Source organism: Myxine glutinosa, chromosome 10, assembly GCF_964187855.1.
Source record: "Myxine glutinosa chromosome 10, kmMyxGlut1.1, whole genome shotgun sequence".
NCBI lineage: Eukaryota > Metazoa > Chordata > Myxini > Myxiniformes > Myxinidae > Myxine > Myxine glutinosa.
The window spans coordinates 2,646,952-2,669,377 of record NC_136270.1 but is presented as its reverse complement, the minus strand read 5'-3'; the positions used below and the strand labels follow the sequence as shown (position 1 = coordinate 2,669,377).

The window sequence follows — 22,426 nt, the reverse complement described above, 5'->3', positions numbered from 1 at the left end:
TTTACTCACCGCCATTGGCCTGGAAATTTTGCTTCAATGTTGCTTCAATGTTGCTTCCAAGCGGATGATTAAAATGGAGATTTATTCCTCAAGTGATGGGGAAAGCTTGTGAAGTAATGTAATTCAAGAGTCGTTTTTCAGATGGCAGTCTGTTTTATAAAGGAAGAAGAGAAAAGGATTCAGTTTCTTGTTTTAACAAAAAGCATTCCAACTCAAAAGTTGCTCCAAACTTCAAGCTAATTCAAAGACGCTGGGTTCACTTTTAGCATTCATTATTAATTAGGCATTCGTATCATGGCCAGGAATCTGGGTTTCACATGACATGCATCCTCAAGAGACTCATCTCAAGACTCATGATACCCCGTCATCTGTTGATCACAAACATTGCATAATTATTTAGTTATTTATTTTTTGGCCTAGCTGGTACCTGCAAATGATAGGAGAACTGATATTGGACAATGAAAGATGTGCTGTAAATTTGCAGTTACTCGGCTTTGGTTCTGATGAGCACAAATGAGCAATATTACCTGTTGGGCAGGTATCACTGTAAAATAATATATCGCCACGTCATAATAATATGTTCAGGTTTTGTTGAGGTTAGAGCATCCGGTTTTAATCTGGGATGTTGGCTGTTCGAGTCTGACCTCGGCTGGGTCATGTGGAATACTCTAAAATGGTTTATGCTGCTTCCACACTCGATGCTCAGCATTTAGAGGATAGAACACGGACAAACCCCGTCGGGTGGCATCCTTGAGGAAGAGGAAAGCAATGTCATACATATGTCCTTATTGGTATCCAGCAGCCCTGGGAAGTTACGTCACTTCCCCTAAGTTCATCGGCTGTGTTTGTCTGAGGTCAAGTCTTGTGTTGTCTCATGTATTCGTTTGCATGGGTGTTTCATAGTTTGCGTTGAATCTCCTCCATAAGCCTTAACCTTCTTCTTCTCCTCCTCTTCCCTTCATAAGGAGTGAGCTCCAATAGTACCACGCTCCTGCTCTGCCTTGACCACGATACTCCTCCACTTCCCTCTGTCCTCAGCCAACTCTCGCCACCCTCCAACCACCCCCACACCTCACTAATATCCCTCTTCACACAATCCTCCCATCTCAGTCGCTGTCTACCTCTTTTCCTTCTACCTTGCTCCCTCAACTTATCCACTCGCTCTGCCATTCTCTCTTCCTCCATCCGTACCACGTGACCACTTCGGCTGCCTTTGTACCAATCTCCCTGTCAAATATATTTGCACACGAATCTCCTCACTCAGTTCATCCATCGTCCTTATATCCACCCTCTTCACTCCCGCAATTCTCCTGACCCAGTTTTTCTCGCAAACCTGCAGCCTCTGCTGTTATCTCTCTAGTGCCAGCGTCTCCAGACTGTACAGGTTGGCATTCCCTTTCAATTTCCCTTTCAATTTCCTTCATATCTTTCTGTCTCCCATCATTACCTTCACCCTCTGCCACTCACTCACACCCGCCCGTACGCTCCCCCAGAGCTCTGTCTCTGACCGACCATTCCCAATCACTGTTCCTCCCACACACTCAGACCTATCTCCTTCCTCTCCAACCTGATATTCATTTATTTTCTCTGTTGGCCGACCCACATCACCTCAGTCTTCTCCATACTCATGTTCAGTCCATGCTTCCTGAATACCTCCTTCTCTCCCACAGTACCTCCTCCATCTCCCACTCACTCTGCCACAATAGCGAGATTGTCCACATACAACATCCTCCCCCAGAATACCCTTCATTTTTACCCTCCTGTTCACCAGCTCCATCACCATGATAAACATCCGTCCCTGTCATACCAAACTGATCCTGGACTCTGTGTGTTTTGCACCTGAGAAGGTGGAGAATTTTCCTTCAGCCCTCGGCTGTAACTCTGCTACTGGGCCGGACAGAAATCAGCACACATCCCCTAAAAACCTGCTCTGCTGCTCTTGCACTTCCTGTTTCTGCCCTTTTCACCCTGACATTTACGCTGGGTCATCTTCCATCTAATTGGAAATTTGCCAGTATCACTGCATTACATAAAAAAGGAGCAAAAACTGATCCCCTCAACTACAGAATCATCAGCAAGGTCATGGAAGGTCTTACTTCCAATCATCAGCAAGGTCATGGAATCCATTATCACAGTTGATATGAAATCCTTCCTTTTCTCAAACAACCTTATCTCAGATTACCAATTTGGTTTCAGACAAGGTCATTCTGCGTTGGGCATGCTGCTTCTACTCTCTCAACAATAGATCGAGGCCCTCAATGTCAGGCATGAGATCAGGGCCATCACTCTGGACATGTCTCGTGCTTTGGATACAGTCTGGCATCCCGCCTTGTTCTCCAAAATGTCGGCCTATGGCATCCAATGCCAACTCCACACATGGCTTCCTGACCTCCTCTACTCTCGTAGCCATTGCGTGACACTCAATGGAATATTTTCATACACTCTCCCAGTCGAGGCTGGAGTGCCCCAAAGCAGCATTCTTGGCCCCGTCCTATTCCTGATCTTCATCAATGATCTCTCTGGTTCTCAGTCTTCTTTATCCATTTTCTGATGATTCCACCATCTGCCGTGACATCCATCATCCTTCAGATACACAGGCTGCAGACTCTTTCCTCTCTTCAGACCTTGAAAAAAAAAAATCAAAATCTGGTCAAACATTTGGAATGTGTTCTTCGATACTGACAAATCTCACACTCTCACTTTCTCTCTCTGAAAGATCCGTCTGGCAAACCCTCCTATCTACTTTCTTAACAATCCTCTTGAGGAAGTTGTCATTCAAATTTCTGAATCTCACCATCAGCCATGATCTTTCTTGGGTAAACCACATTTCAAAGTTGGCCTCCAAAGCCAGCCACTGTTTCGTCATCCTCCTTCGTTCAATGTCCTTCCTTGGCACACCTGAACTTCTATCCACCTACAAGGTCTTCATCTACATCTTGATGGAGTGCTGCTCTCCCCTTTGGCTGGCTTCCTTGCCTCACATATCGCTCAGATTGACGCCATGGAAACCAAGGCCTTCAAGATTATCGGAATCTCCCGCGATGAAGTCGAGTCTATGCTCCGATCACTTCACCATCGCAGACAGGTCGGTGGTCTCTCTGTCTTTTACTGCATCCTTTCTGGTCTTTACACCCTCTGCTCTTTCTGTGCTTTGTATTGCCCCATCCTCTCCCCACTCCCTCCTCCCCCCCCCCCCCCCCTCCATGTCTCTGCAGTGCTCACATGGTCCACCATCAACTCCCTTTTGATGAAGCTACCCAAGTCCAGGATCACTGCTCACCTACACTCATTTGTTCCTCTTTTTCCCACCTGTGGAACCAACTTCTATAGAATCTTCAATCTCATTCTTCCCTCCAGGTCTTCAAGACAGCTGTTCACCACCATCTCTGTTCGTCCCCAATCCTTAACCATGATCTTTTCTACCCTCATTAACCTACTCCACCCAATCCCTCCTCCTTCCAGATCTTCAGTTTTCCCTCCTTGGAGTTTACTTATGTATCCATCTTGTCCACCCCATGCATCTTCTCCTGCCCCTCATTCCTCCGCACACCCTTTTTTCTCGTCTGTCTCTATCTTGGCCTTCAACTCTGCTGTTGGTGTTGTTCCCCTCTCGTTACTGCTTTTTTTGTTTGCATCTTTACTGTTCCTTTTGCCTCCTGTTTTGTGTGTTTTGCTTCCTGTTTTTATCTGTTACATCCTCATCCATTCATTGTACTAACTCTTCCATGAGCCTTGAGCATAGTATACAAAAAAACATTAGTGGGCTGAGACAGCTTCCTTGCATCAAACCAATGTTCATGCTGAACTCCTCCGACATCTCTCTTATCTTCCCCCATCCAAAACCTTGATCTTTTCTACCCCCGCTAATTTCACCCCAAATCCACTTTTTTGAAATACCAACTTCTGTCCTGGAAGTCCTTGGCGTCCTTGTGTTTTATACTTCCCCCCCCCCCCCCCTTCCCACGCCTCCTCCCCCCAAGCCCTCTCCCTCCCACACTTCTCCCTGCTCTCAAATGTTGTGTTCGTGTGCTTCCCCTTCTCTCCCCATCTTGTTTTCCGCTCCCTCTTTTTATATATTTTGTTTGTCTGGTTGATTTGTTTGTGAAATAAATATTAGCTCTTTCACGAGCCTCGATTCAGTAAACAAAAAACAACAAAAAAAAATCTTTGGACCAACCAAAACTCTTCCTTTCATTACCTTGTACAATGTACATCCCTTCCACCAACCTAACTTCTGATTCCGGCATTCCCATCCATCTCAGAGTCACCATCCCCATCTCTCTCGGGACAATGTCGGAGGTCTTTTCCAGGTCCACAACTCCATTCCCAATGCCCTTTCACCTTGCACCCCCAATATCTTCTCCACCAGCTATCTCAGGGTGAACATCCCATCCGTCATCCCTACCCTTTGTAAACCACTGATGCACATGAGCACTGTTCACCACAGTGGATAGCATCTATTTGTTGACATTAAGGAGCCTACAGTATCTTTTCAAAAGAAAAGGTCTTCAACAGACGTGGTGGCGTAACGGTTAGCGCTTTCACTCTGAGTCTGGGAGGTCGGCGGTTTGAACCCCGGCCTAGTCATACCAAAGACTATAAAAACGTGCTGCTTCCTTGTTTGACACTCTGCATTTGAAAATGATAGGGCACAGACAACCAACCATATGTTGGCAACCATTGCACAGGCTTGATGGCATCCTCCACAAATGTACAACCTGTAATTCTCCATCGAGCAACCAAATTTCGCATTGTGGTGCTCTCATGCGAATGATTAATTTCGTAATGAAAGTCGAAGTTCATCAAAATTCATCAACATAACCCAAGGTAGCGATGTAGTTTTTATACGTGCATTGAATAATAAAATGCCGATATGCTCTGTATAGGGTTCTCTTGGCGTGTGGTATTAGGAGATTATTTACGTGTGGCGGGATTCAAATGTACAGCTTGTTAAGTAGTGTTGTTGTGGTTGTTGGCAGGTACTTTGGGAGTTGTGGAGCAAGGAAATGAGTACCAGCTGAATTTGATGTACGAGCACAACCTACAGAGGATGGCCTGCAACATGACCCGTGGACCTTTTGGACATGTGAAAGGTAGCATGGTCACCTCCGGAGAGCTGGTCTTGTTTTAGCTTTCCAATCCGAGCACGTGACTCACAATGCTGCTGGAAATCGCCTTTAAATCCCATGTACTCTGTTGATTTATACGATGTCTATGATGTAATATCCTTGTGATTCCATCTACAAATGCACTGACGTCAGGCAGTGCCCTCGCCCTGCATGTGATTTACATACATGTTCCTTACTGAGCCTTAGATATGCCAAACAACAACAGCAACAACGTAAACTTAATTTTGACCTGAGGTTTGTACAATTTGCTTTTGTCATTGAGCTGGGCTGGCAGGATAGTGTAGAGGGCAAGAGGTGTGCACACTCACCAAGGAGATCTAGCCTGGGTTTGAATCTCAGCCGAGCTATAAACCTGTTATCATGTTGTTTCACATGCAGAGCTAGTTAAAACCAGGTGTCTTAAACTGGGTGTCTTAAACCGGGTGTATTAAACCGGGTGTCTTAAACCGAGTGTCTTAAACCGAGTGTCTTAAACCGGGTGTCTTAAACCGGGTGTCTTAAACCGGGTGTCTTAAACCGGGTGTCTTAAACCGGGTGTCTTAAACCGGGTGTCTTAAACCGGGTGTCTTAAACCGGGTCTCTTAAACTGGGTCTCTTAAACCGGGTCTCTTACACCGGGTCTCTTACACCGGGTGTCTTAAACCGGGTGTCTTAAACCGGGTGTCTTAAACCGGGTGTCTTAAACCGGGTGTCTTAAACCGGGTGTCTTAAACCGGGTGTCTTAAATCGGGTGTCTTAAACCGGGTGTCTTAAACCGGGTGTCTTAAATCGGGTGTCTTAAACCGGGTGTCTTAAATCGGGTGTCTTAAACCGGGTGTCTTAAACCGGGTGTCTTAAACCGGGTGTCTTAAACCGGGTGTCTTAAACCGGGTGTCTTAAACCGGGTGTCTTTAACCGGGTGTCTTTAACCGGGTGTCTTTAACCGGGTGTCTTTAACCGTGTGTCTTAAACCGGGTGTCTTAAACCGGGTGTCTTAACCCGGGTGTCTTAAACCGGGTGTCTTAAACCGGGTGTCCCGTCTGCCAGCATTAGTTGTTGGACGTTAAATATCCCCCAGTGTCCTTTGTGTACTGTAGGCGAGCTGTTGTCGGCATCCTTTCGAAACTACTGCTATAATCTGCAGGGGCCACTGCATCAGCGGCACAGTTGCACCGCCAGCAATGAAAGAAAAATAATTAGAAGAAGAAATCATTCAAGCCAATCAGAACTTTTTGTCCCCCGTCGCACCGCGGAGCGAAAGGGGGACTATGGTTTTCCCCTCCGTCCGTGTGTCCGTCCGTGTGTGTGTGCGTGCGTGCATGCGTACGTAGTGCGTGCGTGCGTAAGCGAAGGACCGAATTCTAATTTGGTGTGCGGGTGCAACCCACGTCAAAATCCAAGATGGCCGCCGCCATGTATGTCTGACGCCATGTATGTGTGAACCTTGTGAGCGGAATATCTTGAAAAATAAGCAAAGTACCAACGTCTAATCTGGTGTGTGGGTGTATCTAGGCATAAGGAAGAACGCTATTGAAAATTGGGTCGCCACGTCAAAATCCAAGATGGCCGCCGCCATGTATGTGTGAACCTTGTGAGCGAAATATCTTGAAAAATAAGCGAACTACTAACTTCTAATCTGGTGTGTGGGTGTATCTACGCATAAGGGAGAACGCTATTGAAAATTGGGTCGCCAAGTCAAAATCCAAGATGGCCGCCCTGCGTCTTCCACTTTGTCAACTCACATCACTTCACTGACGGGGGACCTAGACGTAACGCTTGTTTTTTTTTCAATCAGACGTTTCCAAAATCGACCTCATTCCACGGCCAGTGCTTTCCTTGTCTTCCCATCCATCGGACTCGGTGTAGCTTGTCCTTTGCGCACTCGTAATGTAATCCATTTGACCAACACCACACCCTCTCACTCAGCTCATGCTAACCTTTCCAGGTCTTGATGCAACCAACGTTCATGAGGTTTGTACCATTTGTTTTCTTATTCTCAAAATGTTATACGTATTAGCATTACAGAAACGTTTCTTTGCCCGACTCTTCCTCTAATCCATCTCTATACATCCATACTATGGATGTTTATGTCTTCAATATGGTCCAAACTGTAAAGTCGGTCAAGGTGTCGTTTTGCTTGTTGTCGATGTCTCGGAGGGCAGCATCTCTCATGTCCGCAATTTGAGAATGAGCTTTCCAACCTGTTTGAGTGTCAACGTATTCCATGCGTATGATAGGACATCTACATATTATGTACGCAGCAGGAAATGGCAGGATGGGTTTGACAGATTGAAAGAATAATGTATATAACGGAAAGGAAAAATTTAGTAACCACTTTCTAGCCCTCGAACTTCCTGGTGTTGGCTTAGCGGTTAGGGTGCAGGCTTGGGATACCTAGGATCCTGGGTTCGAATCCCGGTCGATCGTTGAATTAACGCCAGGGGGGTTGACTCAGCCTGTCATCCTTCCGAGGTCGGAAAATTGAGTACCAGCTCACTGGTAATTGGGGCACTGCATCAGCGGCACAGAAACGTGCTTCCAGAGAAATGATGCAACCAGCAGCCACAGGCTGCATACGAAAACAGCAACAGCCCTCTAGCGAGGGAGGAAGGTTATCGATACATGAAATGCATGAAATCAACAGGACGTTGATCAAGGTGTGGTACCCACTGTGGGAAGCAAGAAGCTAATGTTTCGGGAGTTAACCCTTCATCGGTGCCGAAGATGGTTAACACCTGAAAGGTCAGCTTCTCATTGCTTCCCATGGCAGTTGGCATACCTGATAAATGTCCTGTTGATTTCATCCATCGTTCTACCTGTCTGCCGATGCAGACCGACACCCGTATTCTGTAGCAAGACCCGTTCCTCATTCTCCATACTTGCAAGTTTGCCTGTGGTTTCCCATGAACAGATGAACAAGGTAATTTCTTGGACATCACCTGCCACATAAATTGTAGCGAAATAGTGCAGGTGGTTCCGTAATTCCATGGTTAATGTAGTTATTGTGACAAATGTAGATATTAGGTTGGGATATCACTATTTTTATGCTATTTGGAACACAGGCCGATTTGTCACGTCATGTACAAACCGCCTAATCTCGATTGGACCGTGGTTTAGCTTGCCAGTGCACCTACAAGGCCTCAACCTTGGTTTCCACCTGCCGTGTGTTTGTGCTCTTTGGCAGTGCTTTCAAACACCACCACATCTCCTAGTTTACGCTGCTGACGGATACGAGCTACAAATCGTTATTTGTTTAAAATGCATACTTAACGTTTATTGGCCGCCCTCGGGAATTTCTTTTTCTTTACACCGATTTGGCTCTTCAACAGCATCGAGACCATAAATAAACACGCAAGTCTCTGGCTTGTTAAAAATTCAACAACCGACACGTACAAAGCTGTTACCATTTATGTACATATTTTTTTCCCGTGTTTCAACCAGCCTGGTGTTGGCTTAGCGGTTAGGGTGTTGGCTTAGCGGTTAGGGCGCCGGCTTAGCGGTTAGGGTGTTGGCTTAGCGGTTAGGGTGCCGGCTTAGCGGTTAGGGTGTTGGCTTAGCGGTTAGGGTGCCGGCTTAGCGGTTAGGGTGCTGGCTTTGCGGTTTGGGTGTTGGCTTAGCGGTTAGGGTGTTGGCTTAGCGGTTAAGGTGTTGGCTTAGCGGTTAGGGTGCTGGCTTAGCGGTTAGGGTGCCGGCTTAGCGGTTAGGGTGTTGGCTTAGCGGTTAGGGTGTTGGCTTAGCGGCTAGGGTGTTGGCTTAGCGGTTAGGGTGTTGGCTTAGCGGTTAGGGTGTCGGGTTAGCGGTTAGGGTGCCGGCTTAGCGGTTAGGGTGTTGGCTTAGCGGTTAGGGTGTTGGCTTAGCGGTTAGGGTGTTGGCTTAGCGATTAGGGTGTTGGTTTAGCGGTTAGGGTGTTGGCTTAGCGGGTAGGGTGTTGGCTTAGCGGTTAGGGTGTTGGCTTAGCGGTTAGGGTGTTGGCTTAGCGGTTAGGGTGTTGGCTTAGCGGTTAGGGTGTTGGCTTAGCGGTTAGGGTGCTGGCTTTGCGGTTTGGGTGTTGTATTAGCGGTTAGGGTGTTGGCTTAGCGGTCAGGGTGTTGGCTTAGCGGTCAGGGTGTTGGCTTAGCGGTTCGGGTTTTGGCTTAGCGGTTCGGGTGTTGGCTTAGCGGTTAGGGTGTTGGCTTAGCGGTTAGGGTGTTGGCTTAGCGGTTGGGGTGCTGGCTTTGCGGTTTGGGTGTTGGCTTAGCGGTTAGGGTGTTGGCTTAGCGGTTAGGGTGTTGGCTTAGCGGTTAGGGTGCCGGCTTAGCGGTTAGGGTGCCGGCTTAGCGGTTAGGGTGTTGGCTTAGCGGTTCGGGTGTTGGCTTAGCGGTTAGGGTGTTGGCTTAGCGGTTAGGGTGTTGGCTTAGCTGTTAGGTTGCCGGCTTAGCAGTTAGGGTGCCGGCTTAGTGGTTAGGGCGGTTAACGGCTTAGCGGTTAGGGTGCCAGCTTAGGATTTGAGGATCCTGGGTTCGAATCCCGTTTGGTCGCTGAATTAACACCAGGGCGGTTGACTCAGCCTGTCATCCTTCCAAGGTCGGCAAATTGAGTACCAGTTCACTGATAATTCCCTGTATGTCGCAAGAGGTGACCAACAGGGTTGGGGGCAGGAAGGGCATCCGGCCATAAAACATTGCTTCAAAAAGGGGATCAGGGTGCCCGAAAAAGGCCAACCCCCGCTCTGTGGGGAAAAAAGGCCTCAAAAGTTGGTTCTTCTTCTTCTTCTTTCAAAAGAATAGGTCTGCTTAATCCTTATATAGCTTTTTCCCCTTTTTCTTTGCAGAGTTGAAGCTCTGAGAGAAGCTAGAACACACAACTAACTAGTATATAACCAAACAAAAAAGGTAATGGAGAGGGGGGGGGGGGATAAACTGGAAACATAACCTGGAAACACAGAGACAGGTGGGCTTTGGTTGGGTTCATGGGTGTGCAAAAGATTATGGGTATGGATCGGGGATGCCATAGTCTGCTGGTGAGCAGCTGCATTTAAGCACTGGAGGGAAGAATGACATTGAACAGACTGAGGAAGTTGGTTCCACAGGTAAAGTAAAAGAGAAACGTATGAGAGGAGGTGTGAAGAGAGCCTGCATTTTGGGGGTTCACCAGAAGTGGGTTACTGGCAGACCACCTGTGACTTGCAGATACCTGGCGGGGACAGGGCACGGAAAGGGCAGAAAGGAGGTGATAGAAGACCCATGGACCCATCTTCAGTGTGGAATCTAAGCAAGATGTGACGCCAATAATGAAGAGCAGTATTCCATCAACCTGCGGATGAAGGCCTTGCAGGTGAATAGGAGTGCAGGTGTGCCAAGGAAGGACTTTATACGACAGAGAATGCCCAGTTGATGACTGGCTTTGGAAGCCAACTTTGAAATGTGGTTTGCCCAAGAGAGATCAAGGCTGATAGTGATACCCAGGAGTTTGAATAACTGAAAGTAGAACAAAAGTAGATAGGAGGGTTTGTCAGACCATCCTTTCAGAGAGGGACAGGGAGAGTGTGGGATTTGTCAGGATTGAAAGACATATTCCAAGTCTTTGACCAGCTTGTGATTTTTTTTTTTCAAGGTCTTAAAAGAGGGAAGAGATTGTGGCCTGCCTATCTGAAGGATGAGGGATGTTGTGGCAGAGGATTCAGTCATCAGCAAATCGATAAAGATAATTTTCCAGAGAGTCAGACAGATCATGGATGAAGATTCGGAATAGGACTGGGGCCAGAACACTTCCTTGGGGCACTGCAGCTTTGACAGGGAGAGGAGATGTAAGGACGTCATGACTGCAAACCCGGAAGGGCCACTAGAAGTGCAAATATGTCAAGGTCAAATGCCGTCACCAAGCAGACGAAAAGCCCAGCTCTTCATGATTCGGTCTGCTATGTGTTGACTCCATGTTGACAATATTTATATGTTGTCTGCTACTTTGACATTTCACGTGGTACTTGCTCGGGAGCCTCGGTAGTGCACGCATTTTCTTTCATTAAATACACTTGTCCTCTGGGTGGATTCCTTTTGTTCTGGATGCATCATTTGGTGCTTTCGGCTGGTTGGAGAGCAGTTGAAACGGCGTTAGACCACGCTCGTGACCAACGGTTTGCTTGGTCGGATTAGATCAGGTCACAGGCATCTATTGGCACTCTACCCATCTATTTCCACTGTCCCACAAGTATCGTAACGTGGCAAACAGGCCCGGAGCTTACTCAGGACTGCAGACTTGGTTGGCGGTTGTGGTCATTTTAACCCGACCCGCGGGACTCTAACTGAGCAATATACTGTATATATACACTGTATAGTGTTATAATGTACACACACACACACACACACACACACACACACACACACACACACACACACACACACGAGCCCTGAATCCTCTTTCTGAATGCATGGATTGATCTTTAAGATTTGATTAACGTTGTAGTGCCATTCGTTGTGGGTTACTGTGATTCAGCACAACAACCTCCTGATGAACGTCTTGCCTGCAGGAAAGGACTTTATCTGTGTCCAGTCCATGGATGGATTTCTCGCATTTTTTGAGCAAGAGAGCTTTACTAGTGGCAGGTTGTTGCCGAAGTTCCTACTTCCGGGCCCCATCTGCTACAATTCACGTACAGACTCCTTTATTACCGTCTCCTCGCAACGCTTTCTTGAGAGCTACAGGTGAGCTTATTTTCATATTGAGAAATTCTCTTAAGCATTTTGAACAGCGGCCATATATCATTTGGTAAGCATTTTAAAACATTTCGATTGAAAATTGAGGTGCTTTGGCTATTTTTACATGCTTTTCTGCATTAACTGCATGCCTATCTGTCTTGGTTGTATGTTGTGCACAACCTTTTGTATTCCTGTGTGGTATGGTATGTGTGTGTTTCTGTGTCAATGTGGGCACCCGCACGCACGTTTATGGTTTTACAATGTCACGCATTACCTTTAAATGATGCACGCATCTTGTTTACCAAACCGTCGGCTTTTGTATTCCGTGAAATCTTTCGCTAATATATTTTGAAATCGTTATATTTGTTGGTGAATGTTTGATACCAGGAGTTTCTTAACTAAAAAACAAAAAAACAAACACCTTTAGAGGCCATTTTTCCCCGCAAAGCGGGGGTTAGCCTTTTTCGGGAACCGTGGTTGTTGTTGTTTTTCGGTCCCCTTTTTGAAGCAATGTTTTATGGCCGGATGCCCTTCCTGACGCCAACCCTTTTTGCCGCCTTTAACGACAAACAGGGAATTACCAGTGAACTGGTACTCAATAGTACAGTTCTTAACTCTCAGTTGAAAATGTATTCTTGGTTATAATCTCACTTTGTGCCTTATATAATCCTCTCCTCCTCATTTGTTGTTCATTCATTCTTGCTTGTTGCTGTTTGTGACCATCTGTGACTCCACTCTCAGTACATTGCCTTTATACCCATTGCCACGTCCCTCTTCCATGAGCCTCAATTTTTTTTATGCCTCCAGCCTCCTTCGGGGGTGGCCACGAAGTTGTCGTTATTATGTTGTCGGGTTGTCCGTCCGTCCGTCTGTATGTCCATCCGTGCGTACGGGCTAAACCTTGTTTTTCTCAGCAACCACATGTCCAATTGAGATGAAACTTTCAGGGTAGGAGTGAAACCCATGCAGAATGTTTTTATGATCATTGTGACGTCATAAGTCATGTGGTATGGCAGCCATCTTGGATTAAACGCCAGTTAATTAAAAAATTATTTCTCAGAAACCGCTAAATGGAAAAATTTGAAATTTGGCACACTGTCAAGTACTCCCAATGGGGGAACAAAAGCATGATAATGATGACATCATAGTTGAAGTGGTATACCAGCCAAAAATGCTTCAATCTAATTCCTTATCCTAAAAATCTGAAATTGCATGCACATGATCTATGACCCATTTGTATTGAAATATTAAATTTATGACATGATAGGTCACATGGTTTGGCAGCCATATTGCACTTAACCTGAAACACTTAACCTAAAAAAAACATCTTCTCCCAAATCACCAAATTGATTGACTCGAAACTTTGTGTCATTGACTAGGCATGATGTTAAAAGATGATCACTAAAACGTTAAAAGATTGAAAATGATGATGTTGTAGGTCACGTGGTTTGGCAGCCATCTTGGATAGAAAAACAAACCTTATCCGATCAACACGAAACTTCACAAACATGATCCCCTACCCATACATATACAGAGTGTACATTTTTAAAGGTCATATGTCACGTTGACACAGTCGCATTGAACTAGTTTAAAGCATATAAGATAAGCAATTGTCTCTGACAAAAGGTAACTGAATGAATGAATGACCGTTTTAAGGCCATTCCCCCGCCAGAACAGGGGTTAGCCTTGCGGGCCCCATGACAATCATGGTTCCCTGTTTGAGGCAATGTTTTTATTGCTGGATGCCCTTCCTGACGCCAACCCTTAGTCGCCTCTAACGATGCGCAGGGATACGGTATACCTATTTTAAATCAGGGTACACACCGGGATCATTCATCCCAGCAAGCTGGTGCTCAATTTGCCGACCTCGGAAGGATGACAGGCTGAGTCAACACCCCTGGCGTTAATTCAGCGATCGACCGGGATTCCAACTCAGGATCCTAATATCCCAAGCCTGCACCCTAACCGCTAAGCCAACACCAGGCTCTGACAAAAAGGTAACTGATGTTGAATTACAGGGTGAGTCAGAAGTAGCGCCCGATTTCTGTTTATATATATATATAGTTCTGTCAGTTGATTGTTTGTTTGCCATTTGTATTACAGTGTACAAGAAGGTAGAAATAAATGAATGACATGTTTATCTAGCCATTTATTCGGGCGAAAATTATTATGGAAGTGTACCAAGCTGTTTTACTTGCTATTTTCAAAGTGCCCTCCCTCGTGATCGATGCACAATTGCAGCCGAGCAGGCACAGAGTGGCACACACACTTGCAGAGTTCAATCTCAATTTCCTCAAACTTTGCAGTGATTTGAGCCTTCAATTCCTGAATGGTACGAGGCTTTTCACGATAAACAAGGTCTTTAATGAGCCCCCAAAGAAAGAAATCTGGAGGTGTAAGGTCTGGGGAGCGTGCCGGCCACTCGATCGGACCGCGGCGGCCGATCCACTTTCCGGGAAAGTTTTCATCAAGCCACTGACGAACATGACGTCCATAATGAGGTGAAGCTCCATCTTGCTGGAAATAACAGTCCTGATCTTGTACCCTGGGCCAATAATTGTCTGCAAGACAATTATTAACAACATGACATCCCAGAAAGAATCTGACAGCTGAAAAAACAGAAATCGGGCGCTACTTCTGACTCACCCTGTATATGTTTTAAAAGTGAAGTAACGTTGAGTGAAGTAATTGCCCGTTGCGTTTCCATTGTTGCCTTTGTTTGTTTTGCTAGGTACGAAGCACTGGCAGTGTCTACAGATGAATCTAACACCTTAGTACAGACAGGTGACCAGTGGAATACCCAAACAAGGAAAACACTGAGTGTGAGTAAACTCTGCCTTTTTTACTGTCCAGTTCCTTATGCTGTAGGACTCATCCTGAGAGAACGATAAATATTTCCACTTTTGTTAACTACGAGGACCATCCGTAACATGCCACAAATTGAAATTCTCACAAATGTCGAAGAATCACAAACGAGTTAAAATTTTAGAAACATGACTCATCTGACCCTTTGCAATTATGTTTCTGACTAATTCTCAACTGTGTAACTTAACTTGACGAGATGAGACATCTCATTCTGAAACCAAACAAAATCATGACACACAACAGGCTGAGTGGACCCTGAACATCGGAGAGCAGGCTTTGGACGTACGTGTCGCAGCCTTTGATCAAGCCCCGACATGCGTGCTCGTGTTGGGAGAAAGACACCTGTTCTACGTGCAGGAAGGTGGCAAGCTCTCTTGCATGAGAAAGTTGGAGAGCAGCCCGAGCTGTTTCCTCCCATATGCATCAGGTCTGTAACATTGTACTCGCTTTAGGGACATGGCAGCAGAACATCGGACTAATCTTTCAGTTGGAACTGGATTTCAATAAATTAACTCTTGCAATTTCAATAAATTATTATTATACAAATACCGACCTAATCTGCTCGACACTTTTAAATGTGGATCATCAATGCTGTTGGAACACTGTAACTGGAGTATAAAATACACAAAAGTTTCACTGGAATCAAAACGTGACAACAAAATGAAGAATTGAATTACACACAATGTGAGGCCTTTGCCAGGACCTGAAAGAATGATATGAAGGAAACCTGTTATCCGAAGAAAATCAACATCCCATCAACGATAACAACTGAAGTGGTAAGGAAGAACCTTGCAGATAAATTCAAAGGGACACTGTAATATCACAACAATTGGAAGCTGTCAGAGGTTTACCGAACATCCTGAGCCTTTGGAACAAGGATGTCAGAAAGAACACCCAGAAATGTCCTGAAGCTTAAATTAGACGACATCACATCTTGGTCGTCGAAACGTCATCCTAAAAAGATAATGAGGTGTTTACTTTGGTTCACAGGAGAACGTCGTTGTTACTACCTTTGATACCTGATGAAGGAGATTACACCCAACGAAAGGAGAGGCCGGTCATTTATCGTAAAACACCTCGGCAGCAAACGCCGACCATTTGCTCAAATATATCCATCAAGTCACATGATTTGCAAACTCGGAGTGAGCAGCAGTCCGTGTGTGTGTGTTTGTGCTCGTGTTTTTGTGTTTGATTTTAATGGTCAGGGAAAATTTTAAATTTAATTTTTTATTTATTTTATTTTATTAATATTAAATAAATTTTAATTTTAATGGTCATTTTAAATGCAGGGAAAAAAAATTCAATTGTATACATTTTTTAAATGCACAACTTCATTATTATTATTACTAGTGTGAGTCGGCGTGCCTCACCACACGTCGTTTCAGAGGGGTAGGCATCTTTGACCATTTCGTTGTCTTTTGGGTCTTCATGGTGTTTTGGGTCTTCAGGGCCATTTGGGTCTTCAGGGTCTTTTGGATCATCTGGGCCTTTAATGGTATTTTGGGTCTTTGAGGTGTTTTGGGTATTCAGGGTCTTTTGGGTCTTTGGTGTCTTCAGAGGCTTTTGGGTCTTTGGTGTCTTCAGAGGCTTTTGGGTCTTATGGGTCTTCGGTGTCTTTTGGGTGTTCAGGGGCTTTTGGGTCTTAAGGGTATTTTGGTTCTTCTTGGTCTTTAAGGGTCCTTGGATCTTTTTGGTTCTTCGGGGTCTTTGGGGTATTTTTGGTCTTCGGAATCTTTTGGGTCTTCGGGGTCTTTTTTGTCTTCAGGGTCTTTTGGGTCTTCGGAGTGTTTTGGGTTTTCTGGGTGTTTTGTGTCTTCAGGGTGTTTTGGGTCTTCGGGTAGTTTTGGGTCTTCGGGGTGTTTTGGGTATTCGGGGTGTTTTGGGTCTTCAGGGTGTTTTGGGTCTTCGGGATGTTTTGGGTCTTCGGGGTGTTTTGGGTCTTCGGGGTGTTTTGGGTCTTCGGGGTGTTTTGGGTCTTCGGGGTGTTTTGGGTCTTCGGGGTGTTTTGGATCTTTGGGGTGTTTTGGGTCTTTTGGGTCTTTGGGGTCTTTTGGGCTTTTGGGTATTCAGGGTCTTTTTGAGCCACAGGGCCTTGAAGGGTATTTTGGGTCTTTGGGGTGTTTTGGGTCTTTCAGGTCTTTGGGTGTCTGAAGGGTCTTGGGGGAATTAAAGGGTCGTCAAAGGTCCGAGGGGTCTCAGCAGTCTTAACGCAATGAAGATGTTTAATTAAGAGGCTGGTAATTTTTTTGAAGAAGAAGAAGTCGTTTTCGTCGCATATAAACATAACGACCTACATAACCATATACGCAGGGCCGGATTTAGACATGTGGAGACCCCTGGGCAGCCTTCCGTAGTGGAGGCCCACCCTACCTTAGAATACTAAAAATGTGACAAGACATAGTTACAGTCATCCATAAAGTATATTTTTCAAGTACAAAGAATATGAATAAAAATGTACATCTATAAACATCATGATCAATCTATATAAGAATCTAGTTCCTATGTTTCAAGCATAAAGGATTTGAATAAGCAAGCAGGCACATCTTTAAACATCATGATCAATCTATAAGAATCTACGAAGTTCCTATGTTTCAAGTATAAAGAATCTGAATAGTGAATAAGCAAGCAGGTCAATCATGATCAATCATAAGAATCTAGTAAAGTACCTAATACCTATATTTACAGACTAGGCACTTTACGAGACTTGACCCTTGCAAAGTCTTGGATCAATTTGTCGAAGTCAATCTCTTAGAGAATGTCACATTCAATACTCATCAAGGCCAGGTGACTGAGCCTATCATGACACATTGTAGTACGGAGTCTGTTCCTGATGAACTTCATTTTACTGAATGAACGTTCTCCAGAACAGTTTGTGACCATGAGCACCAAGTACATCCGTAGCATTATGTCGACATTTCGAAATGTATCCGCAACTTTCTTGTCCATCAACAGTTTGTAAAGGAAATGTTCTCTCCCTATCTTATCATCTTCGTATTCCAGTAAATGAGTGAGGAAGGCTGCAAACTGCACAAGTTCAACACCAAGTGTTTGATCTAGATCATCCTTGTACTCAGCAACCAATTTTGCTGCAGCTGCTTCGATGTCATCGCAGTCCAGTGATTCCAGTTTACGCAAGAAACCGAAAAGAGAACAGGTGTTCAAAAATGGATGATACTTGGATGGATGAAAAAGGATGATGAAATGGATGATGATGTTCAAAAAAAGAGAACAGGTACGCAAAAGAGAATAGGCTTCCAATCGTTGCTCCAATTAACTCAGAAACTGATCAATTACTGGAAGAAAATTCTGAACTCGAAATTTTTCAGACAGTGAGAGTGCAGCTTCTTCTGATCGTCCATAATCCAATGGATTGAGGTGCACATTTCGTTGACGATTGCATGTCTGCAGCTGCACATAATCATCAGTTCCAGACATCTCCTTTCCTTTCTCCTCATAAACATGAAAGCACTCTCGTTTTTCACGTACAAAACATTTCAAGGACTTCAACATTGCTACTACTGTGTTCAGATCAAGTTTCGGATCTTGCAACATGTGACTTGTGGCGTTAACTCTGTCAAGAATATCACGCCAAAAAACAGCATAGATGCCAGTCTCCAGTTTGCACATCCTGTCATGGAGACCATTTGCCTCAGAACGTGATTTGGACATCTCATTTTCATCTCTTGCTATTTTGGCAAGTGCTTCACGGATTGGGTGATATCCTTGGACTAGTGCTTTTACTGCTTCGGATCGAAAGGACCATCGTGTTGTAGAAACCCTCTTTGGCACAGATACAGGACCAGATTCGACAGTCTTCAGTGAGTCTGTAAGAATTTCATAACGATGTGTGGAAGCTGTGAAGAACACATAAATTGCCTCGAGGAAGTCAAAAAATGCCACAGCTGCTTGACAACATTCACCTTGACAAAAATGCCACAGCTTGTCCAACTAGGTTCAGTGAATGTCCAGCACAGGGTATCCAAACTGCATGATGATTTTCAGCTTCCACTTTAGCTTGAAGACCATTGTATCTCCCACTCATTGCTGAGGCGTTATCGTATGATTGCCCACGACAATTCTGAATGTCAATGTCATGGTCTGCAAGGAATTTCATCAATCCTTCAAACATTTCTTGAACCTTGTGTCCTTGATTTGGCAAGAACTTCACAAACCTCTCAACTGGTGTATCATGCAGTCATGCTCCATGTATCTGAAGATCAGAGTTAGTTGATCAACATGACCTTCATCAGCTGTCGAATCAAGAGAAACTGAATAGTATTTTGACAGTTTTATGCGTGAAATGATTTCATTCAGAACTTCATTGCCCATTAGTCTGACAAGTTCTTCACGGATGGTTAAAGACAAATAGTTTGTATGACCACTGCCACGATTTGCATGATTCTGGATGTGTTGCCTGAGGAAATCATCATATTCAGCCAAAAGCTCTAGTATTCCCAAGTAGTTTCCATTATGAGGAGATCCAAATGTTTCATTATCTCCACAAAGAGCTAGGCCTCGTTCACATGCAAATTTAAGCACACTGACCAGTCGCTTTAGAAGACTGCGCCAATATTGCTCATTTCGATCCGCTTCTTGTGCAAGTACAGAGTCCACACATCCAGGTTTCTATGCACGACTTGCTGCTGACAAAACAGCTTGAATGTGGTCATTTGATTGCTCATGGACACCAAGTCGATCACTAGCGTGTTTCCAGTCGCAGAACCCATCATGTGTGAATTGGGATCTTGCAACACCCATTAGCTTGCAAAAGAAGCAGTCGAGTCGACCATTTGCTGGTGAAAAACAAAGCCAAGAGCGTATCACAACTTCCCTATTTCGATTTCGTCGCTCAAACATAGCTGCTGTACATTTCCGACTGACATTGTTTGCAACTTTTTGTATTGCTGATTTGGCATCCAAAGACTTGGCATCATTGTGGTGGAGATCCTCAGCACCTTTCACAGCCCAATAGCCAATTAATTCTTTCGTCATATGCTCTGGCCATACACTGATGTCATCAACATGTGTATTTGTATGAGATTCTGGAAGCACTTGCTTTGAAGCAGTGTCTGTCTTCTCGACATTCTGGTCATTTTCTACCGTAGACAGGCCGGATAAAGATGAAGCTAGTGTCTCTGCAGCAGATGCCTGCTTTGGTTGTACTGAAGGTGAAGCACTGTCTGCTTCTGAAGCTCATGGACGAGTGAAGAATTCAGTCATTCGACGTGCTTTTGCAAGTTCTTGAGCTTCTCTTTCAGTACGTTCCTTGGATACGTTCCTCTTTGCAGCACGACTTGCAAAATGTCGTGGACCTTTGTGCCTGTCCATTCCACTCATTCCTGCAAGAAAATGTGCGTTTATTCTATTTGCGAAAAATCTGGAATGTAGCAGTGCAATTGCTATAATATGGCAGGCGACAACACAAATATCTATGGTGCATTAGCTTTCCTTGATGCCCCCATGGTGATACACACTGCATATACTGCACACTGCTTACCAAGGATGAGTCAGCATTATCCCTTTGTTCAGCCTGAAAGATTAGCAGCATCAATAGGAACGCTTCCATCTATCTATAATTCCAGTAATCTCTGTGTGTATGTATGTCTGTGTGTCGTTTGTCTGTGACCGCTGTTTCTCGACAACCACGGGTCCGATATACTTGAAACTTGCCAGGTATATTGCTGGGGACCCGAGGATGTGCCTTTTCAAGGTTTCATATTAATCGGACAAGTAGTTACCGAGCTATGGCGATTTCTTTACCAAACTCCGCAAGCCGTTCGCTTTGGACCAAACCATTTCATGTAAATAGAGGGGGGGGATTGTCACCGTACTCGCAAGCCGTTCGCTTTGGACCAAACCATTTCATGTAAATAGAGGGGGGGGGGGATTGTCACCGTACTCGCAAGCCGTTCGCTTTGGCTTTGCGAATGGACCAAACCATTTCATGGACCAAACCATTTCATGTAAATAGAGGGGGGGGGGATTGTCACCGTACTCGCACCCACGTACCCACGTACCCACGTACGGGAATTGCACCCACGTACGGGCATGCCCTAGTTGTTACAAATACAGTAAGACTTCCTCCAACGCGGGGGATACGTTTTGGGATAACCTCGTGTTAGAGGAATTCGCGTTGGAGGAATCATTAAGCGTATGGGGAAATTGGGGATATGTTCCAGGCTCCCAAAAAACGGACCCAAAAACAGTCTGCCTTGCTTTTTTTTTACATGTTTCTTTGTATGGAATGGTGCATTATTAAGTATACATTAAAATAAGTCTTAGTATCATAATAGTACTGTATTATTGCAAAATAACTCACCCTTATTGTGAGGTGGTTGTTGGAGGTTTGGGTGATGATTTGCTGGTGGATGGTGTTGAATTGCTGGTGGAAGGGGTTGAAGTGCTGCTGGTAGCTGTTGCGATGTTGCGATGGAGGCTCCTGCACGAACGCTGGAACCGATTTTATCTTCGGCTTTCCGTACCGTCCTAATGGTTGATTCATTCACTGCGATATGCGACTCGAACTGCGATCGAAAATCGAACTGCGATTGCCGATGATGGCAGGTGGCGACTCGTATCATCGTATGTATAAATTAAATATTAATTAACCCTTGTCCACACATGGTTGGGTCTTTTTAGCCTAAGAACACCTGCCTTGTGTGTACAAGGGTTAAGTAAAGTACAGTACAGTAACAAGGAATAAGAATAATATAAATCTTTGGGAAAACACCAGCCACGATCGCGTAAATGCGAAACACACCCTCGCGTTGGGGAGGTTTTGACGCATTTAATTCAGTGCGTAAATTGGAAACCGTGTTCGAGGAAGCCGCGTTGGAGGAAGTTTTACTGTACATTTTTCCGAACAAATTTTTTTTTCATGAAATATGTGGAGGCCCCCTGGTTGTGGAGGCCCCTGGGCAACTGCCCAGCTTGCCCATTCTTAAATCCGGCCCAGCATATACGTTTGATCTAATAAGATTTTTTTTTTTATGCACCATGGGCTGACAGGAAGGTCAATAAGTGCGCACACTCACCTTAAAGCCGATTAGCCTGGGTTTGAATCCCGTCCCAGCTATAAACTGTTATCCCGATGTTTCACGGGCAGGATGATTCGTCAATGAGCTTAAATTGTATATTGTTACAGATACGACTTTGATGGTATGGTGGGCCGAGCGGGATGGCCGCCGTATCCGTACAAGTTACCCCGATTGCACCCGGGGTTGACGAATAGCGCTATGCTAGACCAATGAAGGAAAAAGAAGACACACGGCTGGAATTAATACGACACGACACCAGGGATACGGTTCTCAAAGGTTGTTATTACAATAATGCGGAAGGTTTAGATTACAGGGACAAGAGGGAAACATAGGAAGGTGGGCACTTAAACACGCTTATATTAACCCCAACGGACGACAGATAAACGGGACAAGGCTCACTCACACGGGGTTTGATGCAAAGGACAGGCGGGTAGCGATCGCTCCAGGTGCACCTGGGCTCAGGGCAGGATCACGTACGGTCCAGTTTAAGAGATGCGGTGGAGGTATTGCAGCGCTCGAGGGGTGGCGACTTCTCTCTCCAGGCTGGGGGCGCATCTGACGTCACATCCGGCGCGTGGCCGCGTATATCCGGCGGGGAGTGACACGCCCTCGGCTCGTTAGCTCCGCCCAGATGGAATCGGTCCGCCCTTCTTATTGGGTGCGGGGGGGGGTTTACCAGGCTCCGCCCTTGACGAGGAGCTGACAGCCAGCCCCTTCGTGGTAACCCCGTGGGGCGCATGGA

The 22,426-nt window shown here is 45.3% G+C and overlaps 2 protein-coding genes across 4 annotated transcripts in view; one reads left to right on the top strand and one right to left on the bottom strand.

Annotated features, from left to right (window-relative positions):
- LOC137434292 (trafficking kinesin-binding protein 1) overlaps positions 1 to 22,426 on the bottom strand; it is a 1,208,017-nt gene that overhangs the window by 976,845 nt on the left and 208,746 nt on the right. The window lies entirely within an intron of this gene.
- The window catches only part of BBS9 (Bardet-Biedl syndrome 9), a 157,672-nt gene that overhangs the window by 17,454 nt on the left and 117,792 nt on the right, over positions 1 to 22,426 (top strand). For all 3 annotated transcript variants that reach the window (XM_068127191.2, XM_068127192.2, XM_068127193.2), the window contains exons 6-9: positions 4,980 to 5,093; positions 11,614 to 11,788; positions 14,514 to 14,604; positions 14,891 to 15,074. In XM_068127191.2, the coding sequence (XP_067983292.1) occupies positions 4,980 to 5,093; positions 11,614 to 11,788; positions 14,514 to 14,604; positions 14,891 to 15,074 (564 nt within the window). The remainder of the gene's footprint in view (positions 1 to 4,979; positions 5,094 to 11,613; positions 11,789 to 14,513; positions 14,605 to 14,890; positions 15,075 to 22,426) is intronic.